Source organism: Akebia trifoliata, chromosome 7 (assembly GCF_017979445.1).
Source record: "Akebia trifoliata isolate Shusen 1 chromosome 7, ASM1797944v1, whole genome shotgun sequence".
Lineage (NCBI taxonomy): Eukaryota > Viridiplantae > Streptophyta > Magnoliopsida > Ranunculales > Lardizabalaceae > Akebia > Akebia trifoliata.
In genome coordinates, this window is record NC_141381.1 from 3,129,592 (window position 1) to 3,156,910 (window position 27,319).

The 27,319-nt window shown below is 33.7% G+C and overlaps 1 protein-coding gene, 1 long non-coding RNA gene and 2 pseudogenes across 4 annotated transcripts; 2 read left to right on the forward strand and 2 right to left on the reverse strand.

The window, feature by feature from the left end:
- Positions 1–1,270: 1,270 nt before the first annotated feature.
- Positions 1,271–6,541, reverse strand: LOC147397989 (ALA-interacting subunit 1-like). The gene is made up of 8 exons (XM_086447086.1): positions 6,347–6,541; positions 4,973–5,031; positions 4,773–4,847; positions 4,566–4,682; positions 4,413–4,483; positions 2,956–3,253; positions 2,355–2,644; positions 1,271–1,537 (listed from the first exon to the last, which is right to left on the reverse strand). Exons 1-8 carry the CDS (start codon positions 6,420–6,422, stop codon positions 1,477–1,479), a joined length of 1,047 nt encoding a protein of 348 aa, XP_086303212.1. The 5' UTR covers positions 6,423–6,541; the 3' UTR covers positions 1,271–1,476.
- Positions 6,542–13,801: 7,260 nt separating this feature from the next.
- On the forward strand, positions 13,802–18,371 carry LOC147397990 (protein FAR1-RELATED SEQUENCE 5 pseudogene; annotated as a pseudogene). Its single transcript, XR_015179716.1, has 2 exons — positions 13,802–14,384; positions 16,748–18,371. The product of XR_015179716.1 is annotated as a protein FAR1-RELATED SEQUENCE 5 pseudogene (transcript).
- A 1,599-nt stretch (positions 18,372–19,970) lies between these two features.
- On the forward strand, positions 19,971–24,034 carry LOC147397991 (ATP-dependent DNA helicase Q-like SIM; annotated as a pseudogene). Its single transcript, XR_015179717.1, has 6 exons — positions 19,971–20,567; positions 22,140–22,359; positions 22,457–22,567; positions 22,694–22,883; positions 23,334–23,467; positions 23,622–24,034. The product of XR_015179717.1 is annotated as an ATP-dependent DNA helicase Q-like SIM (transcript).
- A 696-nt stretch (positions 24,035–24,730) lies between these two features.
- LOC147397992 (uncharacterized) lies at positions 24,731–26,042 on the reverse strand. The gene is made up of 3 exons (XR_015180157.1): positions 25,867–26,042; positions 25,638–25,787; positions 24,731–25,546 (listed from the first exon to the last, which is right to left on the reverse strand). It is a non-coding gene; the product is annotated as an uncharacterized LOC147397992 (long non-coding RNA).
- Between the last annotated feature and the right edge of the window lie 1,277 nt (positions 26,043–27,319).

Genomic DNA, 27,319 nt, shown 5'->3' on the forward strand with positions numbered 1-27,319 from the left:
ATGACATGATGGAACATTCCGATTTCTGCAGACATTGGAACAAAACATGGACCCCTAAACATTGAATGTTTCAGATTGTCTCGACCGCCTCGATTTTTCTCTTGATTGAAACATTGTCTTGATATGAGATTTTAAGTATACATACTACCAACATGAAGTCAATCTTCCATTAATTACTAACCACTATCTTGGTTGCTTATAACAAAAGAAAAAAAAAAAAACCTGAATAATTTATTTCTAAGCAGGTACACACTATATATATAGCATACATGAGATTCTCAACCACCGGAACATACCCAAGACAATCAAATTGTTTTTCTACTTAATTATTTAAGCCTTAAGGATTTGGGTTCCACTAAGGATCCAATTTGATTACGTACTAGATTGGTTCTAGATCAAGAATGCCTCGGTCTGACAGTACCCTGATCCAATAAAATGTGGGAAATTATTTAAATTGTGCTATATATTTGTTTTAAATATGTGAAAGTTGTTTAAACGCAGTATATATCAAGTTAGATTTTATCCAATTTGGACATGATGGTTTGGTTTTGGATCCTCATATTGAGATCCGATAAGATTCCAATCGCTCTTCAAGATGTCTCTAACTTCTCTAGAATTTGGTGGAAAAGGAAATTGCAGGTTGCACGGCATGCCCGTGAGAAGCAGCTGAGATTATGGTTGGTTGTTCCCAATTTTAGCAATATTTTGGTCAGGGCTGTTCCAATTTTTCTCTTGACCAGAACATATAAATAAAAATAAGATTTTAAATCATGGTTGATATTGCAGCTAAACACCTTATAAAGTTTAAATCTAATAGTCCCTACCTTCACTTACAGTTAAGAAACACATGTTTTGCGACCATGTTGAGATGATAATAGTGATCTTGTTCTCAATCTAGAAATCATTCCTCAAGTATCACCATAGTCAATTTCCGTTTTATGTGCAAGAATAGTAATTAATCACCCGTCAATTTTTGTTTTATGTGCAAGAATAGTGATGAATCGATCTACCATGTCCTAATCCACTGCACTTACGTACGAGAAGTGCGGATTTATTTCATGTCTTTGTTTCGTAATCTGGTTTTTTTTTTTTTTTTCCTCATTCGATCATTTTCTCTTTTTAACAGTTGACATTTTAGACTTTCTTGGGAAGAGAAAATATTATTATGTTTGACCCCATTCACTATCTACTACCTACTGGGGACTCCAAAGGTAGAGGAATGTCCGAGTCTTTGAGGAAAGGAGCAAAAAAGTTCAAATAACTTGAACAGTGGCTCCAAATTTAATAGCTCATTAAGACGCAATATATTACAACAGAAGCTCAACTATTTCAAATTATCCCATAAACAGTAAAGCTCTATATACACTCAGATTGTAGTCTTTATGCATAAAGCTAAACTAATGGAGAAAGACCCTCACCCAAGAGAGGAGCATAGCCACACATAAATGAAACTCTGTGTGGGCTGCCACAATCCTTTTAATTTAAATGCCCTGCCGGATTTCTGTTCCAAGACAAGAAAGATGGATCCCCTAGTGGCCTGCAGAAACCAAGCTCAATTAGTTTTTGATCTGACAATAGAGAACAGAATGGACATAACAATGATAGTTTTCAAACCCAAACATTCAAATTGAAACGACAAACCAGTACAATCTTCGGCACATAATGCAACACGAGTAGCAAATTTTTATTTTTTTTAGGCAAATGGGTTTTAGTAGCTTGCGGTCACTACCCACCTTCATCACTTGCCAATCAAAAAGTAATAATAATTGATTGACACACCAAAAACCAATAATAATTAATCACAAGTGAAAGAAATACTGGATCTCTAAAAGGTATCTATTATTTTTTTTAGGCTTAGAAAGCAAGGGTTAGTGGTCAGCATGAATGTGGGGGGGGGGGGCGGTTTTAAACACAGGTCAAGGGATCAACTCTCTACACACCTTGCCAACTAAGCTCAGTTGGCACCTTCAAAGGTATGCAATATATTAGGCTCCAACCGTTATGTGAAACTACCTCTCATTCTTTAACAAGGCCATTAAAGATCTAATCAAATTGCAGTCACAAGTCAAGGTGAACAGTTAATCGTTATCTGATGAATGCTCCAGAAATAGTGCATTGGATGCCCATTAGATAAATTTATCGCCGAATATCATCTAGGCATAAACCAGTGAATGGTGGGTCCGAAAAAATGTCCTTAATAAAATGATACGAGACAAACTATTTGCATCATGAAACATTGCACTTTACGAAATCTTCTGAATTTTCTAAATTATGACACTGAACATTTAAGTTTGGAGGCAATGGGAAGGGAACTAACACTGTGTAAATGACAGATAATTTAGTGATTCACTCACCTTGGCTTGACAATGTACACAACTATGAAGCTTATAGCCAAGAAGAGGCACAGTCCACCAACTGTAAGATATGCTATGCCCAAGAAATCATTTTTCCCACCAATCCAACTTGTAGTTGAAAGAACAAGTTTCTTTTTGCCCCCAAAGCTGTATGTGTTATAGTTGTTCTGTATTACCACCCTTATAGTTGTATTAGCTTCGAGGTCTACCTCTATCCTCCCATAGAGCTTTCTGAACGTTGGCAGTGCCGCTGTTCGCATCCAAACAATAAGATCCTCTTGTTCACTCAACTGTCATGCACCATGGACCAATCACAAGCAGATCAAAGGTTGTACAAGGAACAAAAAAGGAAAATAAAAAGGAAAGAAAGGGTTTTGTTAACATGTACCCTAAAGGCACATGTTAAAGTGCATTAAATACACCTTGGGAATAAGCATCTGGGGGTATTTTGTTAAAAAGAAATCTTTTTTAGGACAGTTTTGGTACGAAAATCAAATCCCAATGTGTATTTAATTCCCCTTAAAGTGTGCCCTTAGGACACACGTTAACAAAACCCAGAAAGAACTGTAGAATGAAAAAACAAAAAAAGAGATGGCTTTACAGGTTTGCTGGCATTGAGTTTGGCACCCCCAATCAAGCCGCCACTTTGGAAATTTTTAGGATAGACATCAGACCCAAACTTACTGTCCTGGTCACTTTTCCAGGCTATGTTCTTCTTGCTGACTTCGACAACTTTGTTATTTAATGAAAACCCGTAAGTATCATTGAATAAGCTCCAGGCAATGAGACCACAAGGAACAATTATAGTCCCATTTGAGGTGTCTTCTGGATCACATGAACCCGTTTCACCTTCGTAGGCTTTGCTCTGCAATTGCTTGTCGCTTCTGCTTTTAACATATCTAGAAACAAGTACCAACAAAGTATAATATTCCAGCCAATGAGGATTTTCCAGTAGAACGAGCAGAATAAAAAGGCATTCAAGTATTAATTATGTTGGAAAAAAGCAATTTTACATATAGAACTAAAATGTTTTAACTTTAGAAGTTTCCATATCTAATGAGCTACATAAGAAAATTTGAGATTTCTCGTTAGATACCAGAGGAGAGGAGTCCACTTGAGTATGTATTTTCAAAAATTACTTTAGTGGAAATTTGTTGAAATTTAATACTATGAGTAGGCCTAATATACCGATTATCACTTCCTGAAGAGAATCTTCCTTCCCTTCAAAGACTCTTTTGTTCATCTCCTACCAAATCCCCAACATACAACAAAAGGTGTTAGTCCTTACAAGATTCTATCTATGTGAAAAGGCTTTAATCTGCTAACTTCGGTCTAATGCCAGAGCAGACTTAGGAAGAACCAAATATAAATGAAAAACTAAAGGAAATGAAACCAAATCTCCCTAACAAAGGAACAATGAATCAATAGATGGTCTACCGATTTTCAATTAGATTTATGGAGGAAACAAAAGTTGGGACTTTGAGAATCCCCGCTTAATCAAATGACCAGTGGTTAGGATTGTATTCAAAGCAGCTAACAAAAAAAAGACACTTTTGACATAAACCTTGTGACCCCAAATAGAGATGAGAGGCAAATCCATAGAAGCAGGGCACTAATGAAGAATAAAACAATTTAACAGAGATGACCCCAGCAGCAACCAGCCTACCAACTCTTAGGAGTGCACCATGGGCAGACAATGTTTTCACTTAGTTCTCTTACATGTTGATGTATTCCATTGTGGACATATTAGCAGGCTTAATAATATAGTTTGTCATCAAAAAGAGTTTTAGCTTAGTAGAGTGTCTCAATAACATGCCAACATCATTTTTTGATGGGTAATTGAACATGCAAACACATTAGCAAAGAAATCCAAAATATATTAAAATATTTTCTGTTATTATTTCATTATCTGGAAACCAATGTTGGATATGCTCCACCCTCCAGACAGAACAAGGCTCTTATAGGCAGTTTAACAAAGAGAGAGCGAAGAAAAGAAACAAAAAACATTTAAGATATAAGGAATTACATAACAATCAACTTAAAGAAAATTCTACATACCGACGATGATTCTGGTAGAAATTATCAAGCTCGTAATAAACATATACAGGACTCTTCATTTTCTTTGGAACCTGAAAACATGCAGTTATGGATTTTTTTGACAGGAAAATTTGATTTCGGTGAAGCAACAAGCTAAAGAGGAATCAGACTCACAATTAAATACCGGGTACAGGTCTTATTAGTTTCATTGCTTTGTATGAATGCAAGCTTATCTCCGCTATAGTCTGGAGGAACACAACTTGAATCATAACGGTCCACAATTTCCACCACCTACATGTGAAGCAAGAAGTTAACAAAGGTATCATTATGCAAAGATGGGAGTCCAGGAGAAGGATAGAGTAAGATTATAATATATATTACATGTTGCGATGCAAACAAGGAAGCAAGACCAATTGGGATGAATATAATTCCAATAAATAGGAATGTTGAAATGACCTGAAAGATTGAAGGTGGATTATGAGGAACAACTTCAGAGTGCATAAAGAAAAATATCCAACACAGAATTGTACCTGCAGCTTGTTAGAATTTAAAAGCCATAAATAGAAGAAATCCAAACTTACCCATCCTGGTGTTAGAATTGGTTTGCAAGCAGGAAGTTCTTGTTGTGTAAACCTAGAGTCTGTATTGAAAAGGTATCAAACTTTAGCTAAAAAGAAATATTCTCAAGGAAAATATATACAATAAAAAATTAATGAGAGTTTCATCTCATTAACTTTAGACAAGCAAACACAAACTTAGCCAAAAAATTTGGTGAATCTTTCCAAACTGTACAATTTATGAGCGGGAGAAGTGAAGGTCACCTTAATATTTTGGTGAAATTTTCTTTTTTGATGGGTAAGATGGACTTGAACCCACAACCACATGGTTGTTTTGCAATGTGTCAAACCAACTGAGCTATGGGTCTTAAGCCTTATTTTGGTGATTTTTTAATGTGATGTAAACTTCAAACATTTTTTATTTAAAAGGATTTCGTCAAGATTTTTAAAAGTGTTAAAATGGGGTAGGTATAAATATAATAGTAGATGGAGTTTTAAAGGATCCCCAAATCTTTTGGACAAGGCTTTGTTGTTGTTGTTGTTGTTTGGCTATAGGTGTTACAAGATTAGGTAACAGAATTATAAGATATAAAACTAGTAAGGCTGAATCAAAACCCGCCTTCACCTACAAATTACTGACCATTTATTTCACTTTCGTAGGAAAAAAAAAATACAAAATTATTCCAGTATTTTGACCAAAATTTGGAGATTTTGTTTTGACTTCATCATGGACCACACCCAATGAGATTTAAAACATTGGCATCACCAGCCAATATCCTGCAAAGGGTGTCAAACTCACATCATTTATAGCAACTATTGTTTTCCTTTTTAACATATATGTACATCATAGTCACAAAATTCTCCAATATTTTTAAAATGTCGCAATTAATTCACGCTTCTTTCAATCGGCAATTTAATCCTGACTTATTCCCAAAGCTCTGAAAAATATATTTTTATATATTATATTTTAATAAGAAATTTATTTATTTATTTATTTATTAATATTCTATCAAGTAATAATACTTTTTTTTTCCCTATTTTTTTCTCAATTTTGCCGAATTTTTGTTCAAAATTTTCCCGATCCCGACTTTGTCACTTTGCAGACACTAATCCAATGCGAATTGAGATAAAGTTATAGATTATGACGAAGATTCTACAACAATTGACCACAGAACAATGCAATTGAGGTTTAATTTTAAAGGTACTGAAATGGATCTTATTTGTGCAAAAGAGAATCGTTTAAACTAACTAAGAACGAATCCAAGCACGCACATTACATCAAAAAATTAAAGTTTCCAAATTAAATAAAGAAATTTAACCATAAAATTTAGAAGAAACAAAAATCAAATCATCCAAGAAGAAAGATTGAGCTTTGAGATGAGTTGAAGAGAAACAGACATTTAGGTTTCTTAGAGTTCCGCCTCGTAGCAGAAGAATCGGTGGTTCCATCGGGTGTTTTAGGTTTCGGATTCATCTTAGAGAGAGATCTTCAAAAAAAAAAAAAAAAACTGACAATTCGATCTATGCCCGAACGAGGGTTCTGTAGAAATTAGGATGTTTCCCTCTCTCTCCTCTCTCTTTTTCTTTCCTTCTTTTTTTAGTGTTTAAGGTGGAATGATGATGGATGACTAGAAACCGTATCTCACACGCTTGAATCTAGAAAAAGATATAGTAGCACGTGTTAGTTTGGATGCTTGATGGCAATCTCCTGTTAATATTCTTGAAAAATTAACAAATTTAAAAAATAAAAAAAATTCCAATGAAAGTATTATTCTCTGGATTATTGAATTATTGAACTATTTTGAATAATTCATGGATTTTAAGTTTGAAAAAGAATAAAATATGTTTTTACGATTTTTACCAATATTTATAAAACTCAATGAGAAAAAAATGCTACTATAACTTGTTCTATATTGCAAAGTGTAAACTTGAAAATTGTGACATGTAATACAAGTCGACTTTGAAACAGCCATGCTTCAAAAGATTTTTAAAGAGTCATAATCCAAATGGTGTCTTGTTTGTAAATACTCCAATTTGTACGAAGTTCATATGAAAATATCTAAATTTTCGAAATTAAAGTTTAATTCAAAATAAAAACTTAAGAGCCTTCAATGGGTGCACAGTCCACAATAATTGTCACTTGGCATTCTTTATCGTGTATATATGCATTATTTCATATCATTTTGCATATCCAAACCTTGTCCCTAACCCACTTCCCTAATCTAAACTCATTTTACCCAAATCCAATTTCAAATAAGTTCATTGGCCCAAGCCCATAAACAAAAATCCATTTTCATTTTAGACTCACTTAACCTAATCCCGTTTTCAAAGCCTAATTCAAATACCCTAACAAAATCCATTTTAAACCCATAACCTAAACCCAATGCTAAGCCCACGCTAATTCTAAAGGTCTATCATCTTACATATCTTCTCAAAAGATGACACATGGTAGTCTCTCATAAGTTCCAGCACCTAAGAACGATTCTTACTAATGGGCCAACTCACTTAAAAAATCCCAACAACGATCCCTCAAAAAGTAAGGTCAACCCAAAAATATACTTTGGTAAAATTTCCATAATATGTCTTCTAAGACAATTTATATTTAATCATCAAATTCTATAACTCAAATCCTAACTTACATTCTTAGTTATTTCTCAATACACTAGGATTATCTCTCTGTCCCATCTAAACCTAATACTAAAGCTTTGACACCAATCTATCATGCCCCAAGATTAGGAATCAATATTATCCTAAATCTCAAGGGTGTTTAATCACAAATAAAAACATTAGTGGTGTAAATAAAAAATTTAGATAGAGTCTCTTTTATATTTTCAAGATCATAGAGGAATCCTATAAAATATTACATCCATTAAAATCTTCTATAATTCTCACTTATATATAAATACATATACACACCACATTTCCTCAAATGTATACCATATAATTTTACAAAGCTTGGTATACCATTATTTTTCCTATACACATGTCTAACACCTTGTCACAAAAGCAAAAATCCTCACTAAAAACATCCCCAAAAACATATTTTTCGCAAACTAGTCTCCAAAAAAATATATTACACATGTCTCAATGACTTTTGGTTAATCTAAAAAAAAAATAAAATTTTGAGTTTGATAGCCCAGCAAGTAATTTCCTACCTATAATAAAAATTTGAATCAGATAAAAATGTGTTGTATAAAATAACCCATAAGATATGACAAATACAAACATTAGATCATATAATTATTATGTGGACCAAAATCTCATTTCAAAGTGAAATTTATATATATAGTAGAAATGGAATCTATCTTACCCAAATCACATTTTATGTAACTTATAAAAAAAATGAAATTTCTTAATCCAAATTAAAATAATATTCTTTGTCCAATATACTTGAATTAATTACAATTATTTTCTGAATCAATTGGCATTTCGCACCGAATATCACAAGCACACTTCCCAACTTGGTGAGTTTCACATAAGGTTTAGTTAATAAAATGTTCTAGTAGCAAAAAAACTAAGTTGATAACAATCAATAAATAAGGTTGAAACTGAAACTTGGATTTATTGATGTCATCATCAAAGCTTGTCAAATAAGTTTAGAAAGAAGAAAAGGGTTAGAAAATTCAGCTTGAAGTTGTAAGTAAGACAATTTTGTTCATCTTAACTTTTAGGTGTGAACTTTGTATTTCTATTGTTAGCCATCATGTTTTCTTAAAATTGTTTTATTTATTTGTTGAAATTATGATAAATTGATATTGTGTCGCTTTAAATTCAAGCACATTGGTTTGATTTTAGAGTAAATTCTAGAATATCTTCATTGCAATGTCTAAATTGACTTTTATGTAATTATATTGTGGCACCCCGCCAAACGCTAATACAAATCCCCATGTCAGATCTCGAGGTACTAGGTGGCACCTCAAAATTTCGGCATGGTCTCCTCTGTTTATGCTAGCATTTCAAGGCGTTCAACCAGCACCTGATAAACGACATACAATCCTGCATATATATACAAAATATAATACTAGCGAAAGTTTATATACGTCTAATAACGTACGAAATATCAGAGTGCGGAAGAATAACCAGAATACAGGATTATACAAAAATTTTCACTATAACAAAAGTCCTAACACTCGAGACAGAATCCATAAGACTACCTGGAGGAACTGACGCCACTAGGGGGTATAGCCTTAGTACTTATCAGGTGACAGACTCTGGTTGTCTATCTGACCAACCAGATGATTCTCATTCGTGCTCTATACTTGCCTCGCCAAGTTTTGAATCTGAAATTAAAAAAAAAATAGAAAAGGAAAGGGTGAGTAACAATGGTTACCCAGTAGGAAAACAAATAATTTATGTCAATAACTCATCCTAGCACGAATGAATAATCATACTAAATCATTTTAACAATATAAAATTTTACAAAATAAACTATTATTAACTAGTACATATAGTCAGGGATGAGCAACTAAACATTTTAAAACTGACATTACATCTATCAACAGTACTCACTATAACATTTTCTTTATATATAAATATAATTGATCAAATGGAAACATTAAACATGCATTTCAGTTTATATATCAAAATAAGCAACATATACATAATACACAATGGTGGAGTATTGGAATTAGAGAGTTGGGATTCATGACTGGATCGCTCTCAGTCGGGACATGATGTTACAATTCTTCTCTGACTTTTAGTTCCTGATTTTGTGGCCAATCGCTGCATTTATCACGTTTGATTGACCATTTATCCGGCTTAAGCTGGTCGTTTGACGTGACTATAAGCAAGGGGTATTTTTTCGATATGTCAGAACGTTCGACTACTATAGATTGTTAGTGATCACTGACTAATCATCTTCGTTTATGCCTATCAGATGTGCATGTGATTCCCAAATATACAAACCATTCGTATACGACCACCTTTACATTACAAGTTCACTGGTAAAGATAGAGAGGAATAATCCCAGATTCCAGTTGTGACTCCACTTTCATACGCGTCCTATACCACGTATGAGCTTGGTGGTCCCTACCGTACATCCTAGGATATTACACCACTCCGGATGATATAACGCACTATCCCTTCAGGCATTCACACTCTTTAACAGCTCACAAAATAACTACATATATAGATTATTTTCATTTGAAAAAAAAAAAAATTAACAATACAATGTTGAGAATGGATATCCAGTTTCCTATCATGCAAGTGTAGCCACCCGGCCTAAAATAAATAACATAATGGAAAAGTAAACAGCGCCTTGCGCTAACAGAAATTTAAATAAACATGCAACCAGCAATATTATCCCTAGATATCCGTTCACCAACCTACATACAACACAACAACGTAAAATGCAGACATCACCCCTCGGGTGTGATTCTGACATTTTACCGTTTCATACCCTTTTTCCCTTTTTTCGATTTTTACAGTTTTCAATCTCTTCAATAAAATATCCATTTTCTGATATTCATCAACTTAATATGAGTTCATTGAATATTAAATTACATTTTTTAACTATAGAATTTATTTTTATCAATAATATTGAAAAAGAATACAAATTTTATATCAAAACGGGGTCCGAGCACTGCACAAGACCCAACTGATAGAAATAACCCGTTAAAATATCCTACCCACGTATAATTTGTTAAAAAATACAATTAAACATATCAAACATGCAATTTCTGACATGAATTTTTAAATAACAAAAGAATTTTATATTTTGGAAATACATCAAATTTTTTTTGATAAAATCTTAAATGTAATTTTTCACAATCTACGATTACTAATAGAAATTGAAAGTTCCTTACTATCTCTATGCGAAGGAATTGAAAGACGTGCGCGGAAATTAGGGTAACTCGTACTTCAAGATGGCTGATTTTTGAAATCGGCCCGGTGGTTTCGAAGATCTCGATGTCGTCTTCCTTTATCCCTTCTGCGACGGAGGACGATTTGACCCCGAAACGGATGAAATCTGAGGTCGAAGTTTCGAAATCCCTGTATATATGTACGACTGATTTTTGACGATACGGGGTGAAAAAGAAGAGAAAACGGAAGGAATTTGGGTGAATTTTGTAGAGAATGAAGCTGCGGACGTTTCTCCCTTCTGCGTCGGTCGACGGCGGTGAGCCGTTTGTTGTAAATCTGTGGTTCAAATTCGAAGAAAAAAATGAATTTTTTTTTATTTAATTTTCGTTGACTGTTAGACGGTTGGATAAGACGAGTTTTAAAAAAATTAAAATTTTATTTATATAAAATTTGGGACAAAATCGATATTTCGTCTATTATTTCGATCAATGATAACTTGACCGTCCAGACTCCAAAAATGACGAATGAATAGTCTATTTCGCCTAATTTTTCGTTCTGAATTTAATGGTGTGGTCAATTTCTATAATTTTTATCTCTAACAAAAATTTATATTTTTGGCATGAGGTGATCCCTAAAATTGATGTCGTTTTCATTTTTGACGATAATTAGACTTTCTGATCTCCAAAAATGACAAATAAATAGTTCATGTTTAATAATTTTCGTTATGAATCCAATGGTGTAATCAAATCTTAATAATTCTCACTCTAGCTAAAAGTCACTATTTTAGCCTAGTCCGACTCGATAATTGAGGATTTTGTAATTTTTCTATTCGGACTCACACTTGAGCATGTTTACAGGCTAAAATATGTTTTTCGATCATTTTGAATCCAATGGTAAGATTAGATTTCATTAAAAATGATCAGAACAAGGTCCTACAATTTTACCCTAAGTCCCACTTTCAAGATTTTCTCAAAATTCCACTATTTATTTTCTCGAGATACGAATTGAAAACTCAGGGTTTTACATATATTCAATCTGATTTTATATCTAGAATTTATGTGATTTTGTAAATTATATTATGTCTTAAATAATTCCAAATTTATCGAAAATTATAAATATTTAGGTAAAAGTAAAACTAATACTATTTTTAATGAGGTTTTGTAAAATACATTACTAATTTGATATTATATTTCAAAAGTATTATTTAAAGAAAATGTGAATGATGATTTTATTGATTGATAGATAGAGAAATTGATAATTTCTCTGCTATTTGGTTGTAGTATGTGTTGAGTGATTCGATTGAAAGAATGGAAATCGATGCGAGCTATGTAATGTAAGTCAGAAGTCATGGATGGATAGAGTGAATAAAAATGGAGGTTCATCACACATACATGCTCTGTATTTTAAATGATATAAAAAACTATATGTAAATAATTATGTAGTTAAATATATATTTACGTGATCTATTAAAAGGTTAGTGAATGCTTATGAAAGTAACTGTCGTTATTCCAGTTACTTAGAAATTAGAATAACACTTGAAGTGTTTGATATCTTTGGTGGTATGAGACACCAAGAGAGCAGTATCACTCATGATATTCGGGAAATTCCTTTCATCTTTTACAAAGAACCTTGTTAGTATTTTGGTACTGATTGTATGGTGAAGAGATGTTTGAAGTCCACATGTATTGCCTGATAGACTAGGACGCGGGGAGTTTCTCCTAGGCATGTTAGTGATTACTAAAAACCTGCAGTCGTCAAACAACTAACCAACATATTTGGTTCATGTATTTGAACATTGGTCAACAACCAACTTAAGCCGGATTGGCCACCCTAGTGTGGTATGCCATACCAACTACAAAATCAGGAAAGAATGATAGGATTCCACACCGATTAAGTATTGGAATATTGTTTGCATGTATGGTTTAGTACGCATATTCATTGCACATGACTAGCTTGCCAGGCTGTCTATACTAACCATTTTCAAGTCAAATTTGCCTGTTCTAATATTTGATCGTTCATCCTTCTTAGTTTTTACTTGGGTCTACTTGTTACAAAAGGCAAACATCCCCATTCCAAATCACATAGGTCCTTAGGCGGGCATCGAAGGGGGGACGAAAAAAGTTTATTTACCTTTACAATATTCCGGAATGTATCATGGCCCTGTCTATGAATCTTTTGATTCAAAAAAAAAAAAAAGTAGAGCATCTCTCTCGGGAACAAATAGGCATGAGGAAGAGGAAGAGGGGGGACTACAAACCATCTCCCATTGTTGTTCCCGAACCACCCATCCTTACATCTGGTCCGATGAGGTTCGAAGAGATCATATCTCTCAAACAAAGTGAAGTGATAGGAAGAGAAGGCTACTAGCATGAGATCTCTATTCTATACACCCAGCCCGCGCAAGTATGGATCGAAGTAGGAAATTCTCCATCTGCTTGCCAACAATAGAGGGGGTTCGATTCCCGTTATATGCAATGTGGCGAAAAAGACGGATTTAACGAGATAGAGAATATATGTTATTTCGATTTAAAACTTGTTGTCCACTTCCAAGAAATGTTCAAAAGAGTTAAGTGTTTTTTTACTTTGCTTCTAAATCATTTAGTGAAACAAGGAAACCTAAGCTATTCATATTTTCTCCTAATCTTCATAAATGATTTGGAACGATACAACACATAATTCTATCAAGATATGAGGTGTTTTATGAAATCATTCAGGAACGTAAAATGAAATTTCTATTTTCCTAAGCAATTGATTTTGCGATAAATTTGTACATTTTAGACCCATTGTTGAGAAAATACATGACCTTATTTCACATGATGATGATGTAGACAACTAACCAAGTATGTATTTTGTTGAAATTATTTGAAGTGAACAAATAATTATATATTAGAGTTGCTATGTCTACATCAATTTTTACTATTGCCACACCAATTCCTATGTAAATCACCAAAGAATTGCACGGAGTTGGTGTGGCGTTAGTAAAAGTTGGCATGACAATATTAACTCTTATATATATATAGGGTCGCGTTCCTACGACCCCCATTTCGACCCCCATCGCGACCCCCGATGTCAGCCATTCGATTTCCGTTAGATCTACGGTCCAGATCAATTATTCGATGTTAAAATAACGAGAATTCGTTATTTGCAAATGCCTCCCCGTAAAAAATAACCAAAAACATTTCAGACTTCTTTTCTCTTCCTCTTCCTCATCTCTCTCTCAAAACAGATCAGATTTCTTCCTCTTCGTCTTCTTCCAAAGCTCTCTTCCTCTTCGTCTTCTTCCAAAGCTCTCTTCAAACTCACATATGCGAAAACCCCCATCACCGTCTTCCTCATCTCTCTCTCAAAAATAGTTCTGATTTTTTTCAAAGCTTTCTTCCTCTTCGTCTTCTTCCAAAGCTTTCTTCCTCTTTGTCTTCTTCGTCCTCTTCAAACTCACATTTGCGACAACCCCCACCGTCGTCTTCCTCATCTCTCTCTCTCTAAGTTGTTGCGAAGAAACGAAGAGATCGGCCGAACCCCAACTCGACAGAAACCCAACTCGTCATCCCTCCCTCTGCTGGAAACGAAGACAAAACCTCGACTTCGTCCTCATCTCTCTCCCTCTCTCTCTCTCTCCAACAAAAATCCTAAGGTAAACCCTTAATTTTTTTTTTCTTATTTTTTTTTTTCATTTATTTTTATGTATCGATTATGATGAATCATCGACAAATTTTGTTTTGAAAGCTGCTTTGTTTCACTGATATTGAGTTATGGTATATTATACGTATGGGTTTGTCTAAATTCAAAATATCCAAGTATCCACGAAATCAGAAACCCTTAATTACTTTTCATTTTAAATTTCTTCGGTTATTCTGAGTTTTATATATGTTTAACTGAAAATTTTACAATCCTTATGTGTTTAATTCGAAGAAATGGGTTCGAATGGAAATTCCTATGCGTTTTTTTTTTATTTTTTTTTTATGACTGTTCATATTCATGTTAATCTACCTTATGTAAGCTACATTTTTCTCTATCTACTAAATTGTGAATAGCTTATTATCCAAAACCTTCACAGATGGGCGTGTTTTCAGTATAATTAACATTAACATGGAAGCATGAATACTAAATTAGTCTATTTGTATTCATGATGTTAATAGTTATTTCTTTGCGACAAACAATGTAATTTTAAGTCTATTTGTATTCATGATGTTAATAGTTCTTTATTTGACTCATCTCAAATGAATCCTGGACATAGTCTCGGTTGGTCAAAACCAACTTGATTTTTCACTTTTCACTATTTTTATGGTTTGACCTGTGCTCTAAAAAAGTCCTTTAGCATAAAACAATATCAGAAACCCACTCTTGATTTCTCCAATATAGATAATCCTCTCCTGGAATTTAAAAAAAAAAAGCAATTTTTTTTATTACAGAGACAAGTTGGTGGTGACTTAGGGCTTTCAACCTCTATTTTTTTATCCTCTATTCTTAGATTTTTCTCACACCGGATAACTGAGGTTGTAGAGATTTACCCAAATATCCGAGGTTGCACAGATTTCATATCACATAACTACATCAAATCTAAATTCAATTAGAACTAAAACAACCAAGCACAAAAAAGTTAATAATTTATTTTTTCAATTCCCTCCATTATACATGTAATTTACCAGTAAATTGTTTAAAATCAGTTAAGTAATGATTTTAAGATTGAAAGGGAAAATTCCTACAAATTCTTAAGAGATATTTATTTTAACTTTAGAAAATTTATAAGAAAAAATCATATGAGAAATATGGTTTCAATAATCATGTCAAATGTATTATTCGTCTACATGTTCTATTCGTCTACATGTTTTAAAATAATATTTATGTAGTTTGTTGGACAAGTGTCTAATTTCTTCAAAAACGGTGCATGGTTTCTGCATTTCATTTATGGTTTAGATATGCTAGTGTGTTGTTTGTTCTGATAAAATTGTTTCATGTATTTGTGTATATTGGTGTTGTCTACACTGATATTGTTTTGAAAGCTGCTTTGTTTCACTGATATTGAGTTATGGTATATTATACGTATGGGTTTGTCTAAATTCAAAATATCCAAGTATCCACGAAATCAGAAACCCTTAATTACTTTTCATTTTAAATTTCTTCGGTTATTCTGAGTTTTATATATGTTTAACTGAAAATTTTACAATCCTTATGTGTTTAATTCGAAGAAATGGGTTCGAATGGAAATTCCTATGCGTTTTTTTTTTATTTTTTTTTATGACTGTTCATGTTCATGTTAATCTACCTTATGTAAGCTACATTTTTCTCTATCTACTAAATTGTGAATAGCTTATTATCCAAAACCTTCACAGATTTAGAAATACACTCTCAAATTTTTTGTTTTGTTTTAGATTTGTATTTGTTAGATTTAACATTAACATGATCCTAATCCTAATTGTAAATAATTGTTGAAGTTGTTTCAATGTGTTATAACACTTTGTAATGTTGAGAATAGGTAAAAGTTGGGGTGCCAATAGAAACACTCTCTCATTATTTATTAGATTTAGGATTTTATATAAGCCTAATCCTAATTGTAAACGACACCTAAAGTTGTTTCAATGTGTTATGACGCTTTGTAGTGTTGAAATAATTAGTTGAACCAAGCTTTTGTAATGTTTGGATTGTGTGTTTTGATATTTAACTATGGTGTGATAAATTATTTATGAAATTGGGAATGTAATAAGTAAATTTTGATCACTTACTCATTCATGACAAGTGGCCTTAGAGATTTGGTCATATTTTCTAAGGCTATCCGGGGTAAGTTAACTAGCTATTTGACACACATGCCACTAATCCTTTTGAGGATTTTAGAAATGGCTTTCCATTTATTCCTTTAGATAGCTTCGAGTATCACTGATTTGAATGTAAGAAATATGTGTTGGCAATTCCTTTTGTATTATTATTTAGATGTTGAATAAATAGAAATTTCAATATATTTTAGTTAACCTCAACTGGGATTTTGTTAATTTGTTTTAGATAATTATTCATGGATACGATTGACGTTGACAAGTGTGGAAGTGTGCATGTGAATGAAAATGTGGGATCATCTTCGATTATGGAAGTAGATATTGGGGAACGTGTTGATTGCTTCAGTCCTAACAAAGATGTTCGAAAGTTAAATGCACCATATGTTGGGATAGTTTTTGATTCAAGTGAGGAAGCAAAAAAATACTATGAAGAATACGGACGTCAGGAAGGGTTTTGTATTCGTGTACGAAGTAGTTTAAGGACGATAAGAGGTTCAAATGCGGTGACTGGGATAAGATATGTTTGCATACATGAAGGCAAACATACACAGAGGATAAAAGAAGATGCGATAACAGATGAGAATGAAAATGGGAAGAAGAGAATTGTAAGAAATTGTTCTACTTTTAAATGTGGATGTGAAGCAAACATGCGCATTGTATTCGACCAACGTGTAGTAAAATGGAGAGTGTCGGTTTTCAACGATGATCATAATCACAAGGTTGTCACGCCATCGAGGATAATGAAAATGAAGTCGAATCGAAATATGCCAAGCGTAGCTAAGGATCTAACAGAAACATTTCGTAATCAGAACATTCAAATTAATAAAGTTCCATCAATTCTTCGTGGAGATATGATCGGTTTTGATGATAGAGACTGTTACAATCACCTTCGAAATGTTAGGCGACAGGATTTGGAAAGAGGTGATGCACAATGTGTACTTGAGTACTTTATTGAAAAACAGAATGAAAATTCACAATTTTTCTATGGGATACAATGTGATGAAGATGGGAGAGCAGTTAATTTTTTTTGGGTGGATACGAGGTCAAGATTGTCATATGAATATTTCGGTGATGTGGTTACATTTGACACTACTTATAGGACAAATAAGTACAAGATGCCGTTTGCCCCGTTTACTGGAGTCAATCATCATTTTCAATCTATCCAATTTGGATGCGCTCTTCTAGGAGATGAAACAGAGACTACTTTTGTATGGTTGTTCGAGATGTGGCTTAAAGCTATGAGGGGAAAACATCCAATTTCACTAATCACAGACCAGGACTTGGCAATGAGGAATGCAATTGCCAAAGTTTTTCCCAACAGCCGTCATCGTCTATGTATTTGGCACATTCGGAAGAAATTTGCGGAAAAATTGTCTCATAAATACTTTGAAAATTCTACGTTCAAAAGTAAGATAGAAAAATGTATTTAGTCGACATATTCTGGGGAAGAGTTCGAAAAACAGTGGCATAATGTGATTCAGGAAAATGGATTAGAAGAAAATGAATGGTTGCAACACCTGTTTGAAATACGGGAATCTTGGGTGCCTACGTATAATCGAACAACTTTTTTTGCTGGTATGAATACCACTGGGCGTAGCGAAAGCATCAATGCATTTTTTGATAGATTTGTTAATTCGACAACAAATCTCAGAGAATTTGTTGTGAAGTATGAAGAAGCTTTGAAAAATATTTTGAAAAGGGAGAGTGATGAAGATTATGAGACAGAGCACAAGTTTCGATGTGTCAATGATAACGACTTGCTTTTGAAACATGCAGCAACAGTTTATACGAGAAGTATATTTGAAAAATTAAAGGAAGAATGGGTCCAAGTTTTCCGATATAAAGTTGAAAGAAGGGAGATCGAAGAAGGAATTCAGACTTTTTTGTGAAAACAAAGTTTGGCGAGCCTGATGACTTTATTTTGAAAATAAATGTGGATACCTACAGGGTACATGCGGGTGTAAAAAATTTGAGTTTCTTGGAATTGTTTGTCGGCATTTTTTAAAGGTGTTCACACATCTTGACATTGATGTTATACCATCACACTTTATTATTGAGAGATGGAGACAAGGGGCCAATAAATTTAGGGTGATGGATGTATAAGTAACAATCGATGGTTATGAACCTTCCGAAGCATTAAGATATGGCAATATGTGTAAACAGACTGCTACATTAGCCAGTTATGCATCATCTTCAATGAAAGCATACGCATTTTTCACGAATGCCGTAAATGATTTGTCGAAACAAATTTATGCAATTAAAATGGAAGAAATGACAGAAATTGTTGCTCAACAGAATGAAGAGGCACATGAAAAAGAAAAATGTAACCTATCTCAGTTACTTTTAGACCCGAATGTCACGCAAACAAAGGGTAGAAAGAAGGATGACAAGGGAAAAGAAAAAATTGATACTACGGGTCGGTTGAAATCCAGTATTGAGTTGAGCCAACAAAAGAAGAAAAGAAAATGTGCATTCTGTCATAAACTTGGACACGATAAGCGAATATGTCCTGTGAATCCAAATAGAAAGAAAAAAGATTGTATTCAAGGTAATTATAAGTATCTTTATAAATTAATGACTTGATTTAATGCATTTAATTGAATAAATTTTAAGTAATGTCTTATTTATTTAGTTATGAATTTTTCCTCAGAAATTGATGATATACAAGAATTGAGCAAAGACATGAAGAGCGATCACGAGGCCTTTCATTTGGAATGAGGGTATATTATGTTTGAATATATTCTCACTTAATGATTTTCTTAATCTGTTGGAATATAATATATTCTCACTTACTGATTTTCTTAAGTTGCTCTTTTTGGTAATTCCTGAAAGTATGGTTAGTGTTTTTTGGTTGTTTATTGATTGATTTGATTACTAAATTTGCAGAATGTTATAATTGACCAAATACTACTAGAACCTGGAATATGGGTAATTGTTGCTATGAGTACCAAGATGCTGACATATATCTTTTTGATGATCCTTTTAGTGCTGTGGATGCTCACACGGGAACGCATTTGTTTAAGGTAACTCTTCTTTTTTTGACTTCTAATTCCTTGTTGTTTCGTTGAATATAATTCTGAGTTGTTGTTCACTAGTAACTGAGATTTTGGTTTTTTTATTTTCTTTTGAAATCTATGTAGGTTTAGCTCATTGGGTATCATCAAGGGATTCTTATTTGTGCAAAACATATGTCTAACTTGGAACGAGCATGAAGAAATGAATGATACTTCTATTTAAGGTATAGAAATTGCAATCAAAATATAAACTTTACAATTCTTGTGATTTATTTTGTTGTAGAAGTCAATTTCGATTTAATTTTTTTAAACAGAATTTCAAGATTTAAATCGTCATTTATATGATTTCCCCAACAACAGAGCCATCGGTGGTTCGAAATCTAGGTTCCCATTTTGAATTAAGAATTCTTAATGTTCTCTTTCCACAGATTTTATATCATGTAAGGGAACATCGCATCTTCTGATCACATCATTGCTGAACTAATCGAAATGGGATTTGAATTATCACTAGTTTTAGAAGCTAAAAAGTAGTGGGTCCATCGCTCAACAAGGCAGTTGAGTTCATTTTGAATGCTTCTGAGAGAAAAATTAAGGGTAATCCATTGGGTGTCTCTAATGGTTCAACTAGTCGAGCATGCACTTTAGGCAAAAGGGTTACCCCTGCCTTCCATTCTCCTCGTCAGATGAAACAGTCTAGTATCATGGGGCATCTCCAATTGTTGAGTAAACCCAAAAGAACTAAAGCTCACGGTGCATCGGATGCATTCGTTTCTGGTTTGGAGACTGTGTCTAGCCATGTGAAAGAGCAAAAAACATCTCTTTTTACAGATTGTAAGCTCGGCCCTGCAATGGAGCCATCCATACCGTTGGTTTATAGCACACCAGTACAAGAAATAGGATCAGATTGGGAACAAAAAATTACTAATCTTGTACACAAGCATTTTGGATTTTCATCCTTGAAGAGTTTCTGAAAGGAAGCTTTGGAGGCTTGGTTAGCTAACCGAGATTGTCTTGTTCTTGCTGCAACAGGATCGGGTATGGATTTTTTATCTTTTTATTTTAATTAAGTGAATTAGGTGGTTGTAATTGAGTTGAAGACCCCTTACAATGTCAGGATAAAAAAGAACAAATGAGTTTGCTTCCTCCTTACAAACTTTGTCTATTGTTGCCAGGCTGGAAGGGTTTGTTTCCAACAGAGAGCAGTCCTATGAAGATCCTATTGAAGAGTAAGTTTCATTTTTCAACTCTTTATTTTTATTCTTTTATTGAAGAATTAGTTCCTTAACATCAATGTAGAGTTGCTGATAAAATTAACTAAACTTTCCTCCTTTTTCCCTGTGACAGATTATGTCATGCTTGCAGAGAAATCCTAATATTTTGAAGTCCTTTCTTCAGGTCACTATATGTTGTTTTTGTCGTTTCAAGTGAGAATGCAACTGTTGCTGAACTGGCTGCAACATTACAGGCTGACCTTTCTCAGCTACAGGGTGCTGCTGCATCTTTTGCTTGTCGCCTGGGTTGGGCTGTAAAACTAATTGATCCAGCTTCGGTTCTTCAAGATTCGAGCATTCCTGATCCTCCTAATATACTTCTTAGTGATGATGAAGATGGTTCTCATGGTAGTACAAGCTCAGCAAACATGCTCACGGATGGCAATGCTGTTCCACAAGATGGTTCAGGAGTGGAAAACCACAGGGCAGCCCAAGGCCTTGCTCATGTTGCTTTTGTTGTTGATGCTAATATAACATCCTATCTCAGGATGGGTTCTGTTTCACCAGGTTTGCTTCTCTTCTGGAGGATTTTGTGATCATCAAAGTTATATGTTTCGTTACTTGATACAATCTGAACTAAATGTCTCACCTAGCCTGGTCCTTGATCATTGCAGTATGGGAATGACTTCAGCTTGCATATTAGTCTCCATGCATATTAGTCTCATGCTGGTGTATGGCCTTCATTATGGGGTTCAATGAATGACCCAAGAATACTATTTGTTGTGAAGTGCTTCACTGGGGGAGATTGTGCTAAATTCTGAAGTGCATTTATATGGATGATTCGATGTCAGTCATGGAAATCTTGATAATGTGGTCTTCTGTTGGGGAAAGTGAAATATAAGATGAATTCTGACTTGCATTTGTAATGGAGATTCATTGTTCGTCATAACAAGTGTAACAATGTTTGGAAAAATGCAACATAGATGTGCTGCTTAAGATTTTCTTTGTTCATGTTGAGAGGTGGACTCAAGTGATTTGAGATCAAAGCCATGAGGGTTCAAGGATAATTTTTGACCTTTTAAAGGTCGAAGGTGACTCATTGAATGCTATTAGGTGAACAGGAGGAGGTCAGAAATTTTGGCAGAGATTGTTATAATTAATCTGCTAGATGTTGAACCATTGTGTTATCTCATATGCTAAAGATGCGATGGCTTAGATCATTCTCTTGCTAAGAACGGCTTGAATAGAGGTTCATGTATGTGGAACTTTCTTCTTTGATCGCCTTATAGATCATTATATTATAGCACTCTCGCTACTTACCCAAAATAGGGGAAATCTTCTATGGTATTTAGTGATGGGTCTTGGGTGTTGGATTACAAATGTGGTATTTTTGCAGGAAAATCACTCTATTTTCAAATTCCTGCATTATTGACTGGAAAGGTTGTAGTTGTGATTTCCCCCTTAATAAGCTTGATGCATGATCAATGCTTAAAGCTCGCAAAACATGGGATATCGGCGTGCTTCCTTGGATCCGGACAAACTGACAGTAGCGTGGAACAGAGAGCATTGAATGGCATGTATGGGGTGATTTATGTTTGCCCAGAGACAGTGTTGAGGTAGAAGTGATTTTATCCTATAAGTTAGTATTTTGAATCTGAAAAATGTGTCCTTTAAGCAAGTCTTTTGAAGTAGACTATATTCTCTCTTTTCCAGACTCATAGAACCACTTCAGAGGCTCGCGGAAAATCGTGGGATTGCATTATTTGCCGTTGATGAGGTGCATTGTGTCTCTAAGTGGGGCCATGATTTTCAACCTGACTACAGGTTTGATTTGTGTTCTACCCAACTGGTTCCTTTGTTGTCTCTATTGCATTTGGCTGCATTTCTTAGGTTGGATAAGTAGATTGATTGTGGTGGTTTACAAATGTTTTTTCGCTGTAAATGTTTTAGGCGGTTGTCCATATTGAGATAAAACTTCAGAGCCTCCAATTTGAAGTTCTTAGAGCATGATATCCCATTGATGGCGTTCACTGCTATTGCTACAGTTCGTGTTCGAGATGACATTCTTGAATCACTGTGCATGCCGAAAGAAACAAAGATTGTGCTCACTTCATTCTTCAGACCAAATCTTCGATTTTCAGTGAGTTGCTGGTCTTGTTCATGAGTATGGTTTCTGGGATATGTTCAGCTTTCTCTTTATAAGTATCATAGCTCATGCTACTTCAAATTGGAATGCATAGTTTGTTTATATGTATAAATCCAGAGTAAATTATATAGACATAGTCATTTCTTTCTGGAGTTCTTATTGATTTGATATCGAGGACTCCATGCTAGGTTTTTTTTTTTTTTTTGTATTATTTTAACTAGAAGGTGGCATATCCAAACGCACATGCATTTGAAGGGTTTATCTGTAATTTAAAATATTAATTAAAGGGTGGTTTTGAAGATTACATAGTAAAAAGGATTTTTTTTTGTAAACTAACCACTCAAATTTTGTTGTCGAATCACATCTACTCCACCTTCTCTCATTATAATAGTAAAGATTATACCAGAATAAAATTTGATCTTTGTTTTGTGTGGCTATTTGCAGGTGAAACATACTAGAACAACTATGTCATCTTATGAGAAGGACTTCCAGGAACTGATAGATTCTTACAATACAAAGAGAATGGTTCGGGTTCTCTGAAGTTGTTTGGTTTGGGTTACTGATGTTCATGGGGAATGGTAAGAAGTTGCATATCCATATTGACTTTGGGTTTATCTTAAAATTTAGTTTGCTCCGCTATATCTTACATTAAACTCTATGGTATACTATTACACTTATGATATGGTGTAAATTTAAAATATTGGGGCTTGGACTGATTTGAGTTTTTTACAGGCTAGTAGACATTGCATCTCCCCTTCAAGGGCAAAGGAACTTCATTGGATTACAACGAAGCCAATGTATCAGTGACAGCACTGGAGTTCTTTCATGCAACTTGAGGGATCTAAAAAGGCAAAGGAAAAGAAATAATGAAGTGGATTAAGGTAGCACGAAATGATGAGCCTTGACTGAAGATATAGGTCTAAAGAGAGCTGAATGGAGAAATCAGATTGTTGTTGAAGGCCCCTAGTAGTGGGGTTAGAGAATAGGCAATGGTGATTAAAGATAAAAACTGCACAAATAGTCTGTGGTTTCAATTGTGGCATATTGTTGGATATTGAAATCAAGGATATTAGTCATATAAAACTCAGTTTTCTTTCCTCATGGAAATGCCAACTTAACTAAGTTTGTAAGACACCTCTTTTATGAAGTGATTGGATGCTCATGCTTGTAAATTATGATCCTCTCATTTCACTTTATGCATTGTACATGGAGAAATTAGGCATTTTATCTTTTAATTCTCACATTGAAGTTAAACTGGGTGTGATCATAGCATCACTACAAGGTTGGCACCATGAGTTGGGTTAAAACCATCTTGACACTTTTCACTGACTCATTAATCACTCAGTTTTAGCATATATTTAGACTCTAGATGAGTTGAACCATAAACTGGCCAAGATTTTACAGAATCTTGTAAACCAATTTGCAAGACATTTAAGGTTTTTAAAACCATTTAAGAGTGACTCTGATTGTCAAGAAATACAGCGTAGAATATAGAACTAATAAGGCCCTAAAAGAGGTGATCAGTGGTATTCATTCTGGATTATCTGTACCAGGTTTGGGGAAGAAAAAACAATAGCATTTAAAGTCATTTTCGATTCGTATTGTAGAGAACAAAACTCAAGTTGTTCAGGACTTGAGGATTTTTAACCAATAAAGAAGATAAAATATCAACTCAAGCATTGTTTAAATTAAAATGAGGAACTAATTCATTTAAAAAATAAAATAAAAAGAGTCTCCATTTCAAAGCTCAACACAACACTACAACACACCCCACCCACCAGAACATAACTTGATAATTTGCACATAACCAACAATCCCTAGCAGTAGTTCAAGAGAGAAAATACAAAACAAACTTAGAAGAAAAAAAAAATCCATATTTGTTGATGATAGAGAGGGAGGTGTTCTTTTAAGATCTGGCCTTGAAAGGGATGGCCCTAATGACAATTTGGTGGTACACTATAGCAAGAGCAGCTCCAATGAAGGGTCCCACCCAGAATATCCACTGAACCCAAACAAGCAAACAAATAAACAAACAAACATTAGTTTCTATTAATAGAATTATGAAAAAATATTTATTTAATATAAAGTATGATAAGAAGGGTTTATGTGTCCACCTGTTTAGTTATTTAACACACAAAAATAATATTAATGGGTAATTTTTAGTACATAAGGAGAAGAATCTAAGGGAAACCCAAGAGACATTATCACCACTCAATAAGCAGAAGCAGAAACCCATCAAGTACTTCTCCAAAAAACATGAATCTAATATAAGCCCATCAAATATTTCTACAACAAAACAAGAAAAAATAATGAAGTTAGTAGTACCTGCCCCCACTCTGCAATGGAATGTAAACAACGCATAACAATATAATGGAATAATGGAACATGATTCATTTAACCATGATTTAGGTTATATTAGAAGATTCCTTAAATGGATACATACATAAAATACAAATTAAACGTATGTTCTAGTCCTCAATTTTTAATTTATCTAAATTTTCTTTTAAATTATTACAAAGATTTACAATATTCTCACAAAGGTCTTCGATCATTTTTTTTTTCCCATTTGTAATTTCTTCACTCGTCTCTACGTTTGTTGATGCATTAGTCTTCAACTCCTCATCCCACATGAAGAAACCGCAACCATTTTGTTCTGACTGAAAAAGAATTCACATAGGATATAATTTGAGAAAAAAATCACTATAAACTACAATGTTGATTCAGTAGGAAAAAAAAAAAAACACTTACAGTTGATTTAGGACAACAATAAAATTTTTTCCCTTTATTACCATTTTTGTTTGATGTGGTGGTTATTAATTTGCAAGGTCCACACCCACATCTACACCATTTTAATTTATCCATCCAAATCCAATATCTACAACCATTATCATTTCCAACCTAGAAGAGACAAATAAAAGAATTTATAAAGTTTTCAATAATTTCTTACCAAAGCGTATGTTAAATAATTAAAACTTACCGCATTTGGACATTTAAGATAATGACGATTGGGATTTCTTGAAGTTCCAGAAATGAATACTTGACAAATTCCTTCGCCACAAGCACATGGAATTTTTATTTCCATCGAAATATCCCAAACACTTGAGAAGATAATATGAAAAGAAAGAAAAATATAGACAGTTATCAGATGTGAAGAAACTACTTCAATTATCAAATGTGAAGAAGCTGAGAATTCGCCTTCTAAAATCACTAAATTCTAGTAACAACAACAACAATGACAACGACAAGTACAAGAACAAAAACAAGAAAGATGAAAGAAGATGAAGAGGAAAGTAAGATAGATGGAGATGGAGAAGAATCCAATCATCCGACCATGAAGATGAAGAATTTGTACCCCACCTCCACCTCCACCTCCAATTGTATCTCTCGTGTACCCGCGTAAATACAATTGAGTTTAAAGTTCTGAAGATGGTGAGAGATACAATTGGATTTTCTCTAAATAGTTATTTCTTTTGGGTTGATTTGGTTGAAGAAATGTTCTAATAATTAGACAAAAACTAGGAATATATGGTGTTCTCTTGAGCACAGAAGAAGACAACACCAATGCACACAAATACATGAAACAATTTTATCAGAACAAACAACAACACACTAGCATATCTAAACCATAAATGAAATGCAGAAACCATGCACCGTTTTTGAAGAAATTAGACACTTGTCCAACAAACTACATAAATATTATTTTAGAACATGTAAACGAATAGAATATGTAGACGAATAATACATTTGACATGATTATTGAAACCATATTTCTCATATGATTTTTTCTTATAAATTTTCTGAAGTTAAAATAAATATCTCTCAAGAATTTGTAGGAATTTTCCCTTTCAATCTTAAAATCATTACTTAACTGATTTTAAACAATTTACTGGTAAATTACATGTATAATGGAGGGAATTGAAAAAATAAATTATTAACTTTTTTGTGCTTGGTTGTTTTAGTTCTAATTGAATTTAGATTTGATGTAGTTATGTGATATGAAATCTGTGCAACCTCGGATATTTGGGTAAATCTCTACAACCTCGGTTATCCGGTGTTAGAAAAATCAAAGAATAGAGGATCAAAAAATAGAGGTTGAAAGCCCTAAGTCACCACCAACTTGTCTCTGTAATAAAAAAAAATTACTTTTTTTTTTAAAATTCCCGGAGAGGATTATCTATATTGGAGAAATCAAGAATGGGTTTCTGATATTGTTTTATGCTAAAGGACTTTTTTAGAGCACATGTCAAACCATAAAAATAGTGAAAAGTGAAAAATCAAGTTGGTTTTGACCAACCGAGACTATGTCCAGGTGTAGACACCCCATTTTTGCATCCGCCTGATTAATCAAGTCGTTGACCCGATCGCAAAGGTTCCCAATGATGGATGTCTATTCCAATGCTTTATTTTGTTACCAGATATGTTTCAGAAAT

Coding starts and splice junctions, on each gene's coding strand:
- LOC147397989 (XM_086447086.1), bottom strand. CDS start 6,422: ATGAATCCGAAACCTAAAACACCCGATGGAACCACCGATTCTTCTGCT. Junction 4,683..4,772: donor CCTTGTTTGCATCGCAACAT/GTAATATATATT, acceptor CTTCACATGTAG/GTGGTGGAAATTGTGGACCG. Junction 4,484..4,565: donor CCTGTACCCGGTATTTAATT/GTGAGTCTGATT, acceptor GCATGTTTTCAG/GTTCCAAAGAAAATGAAGAG.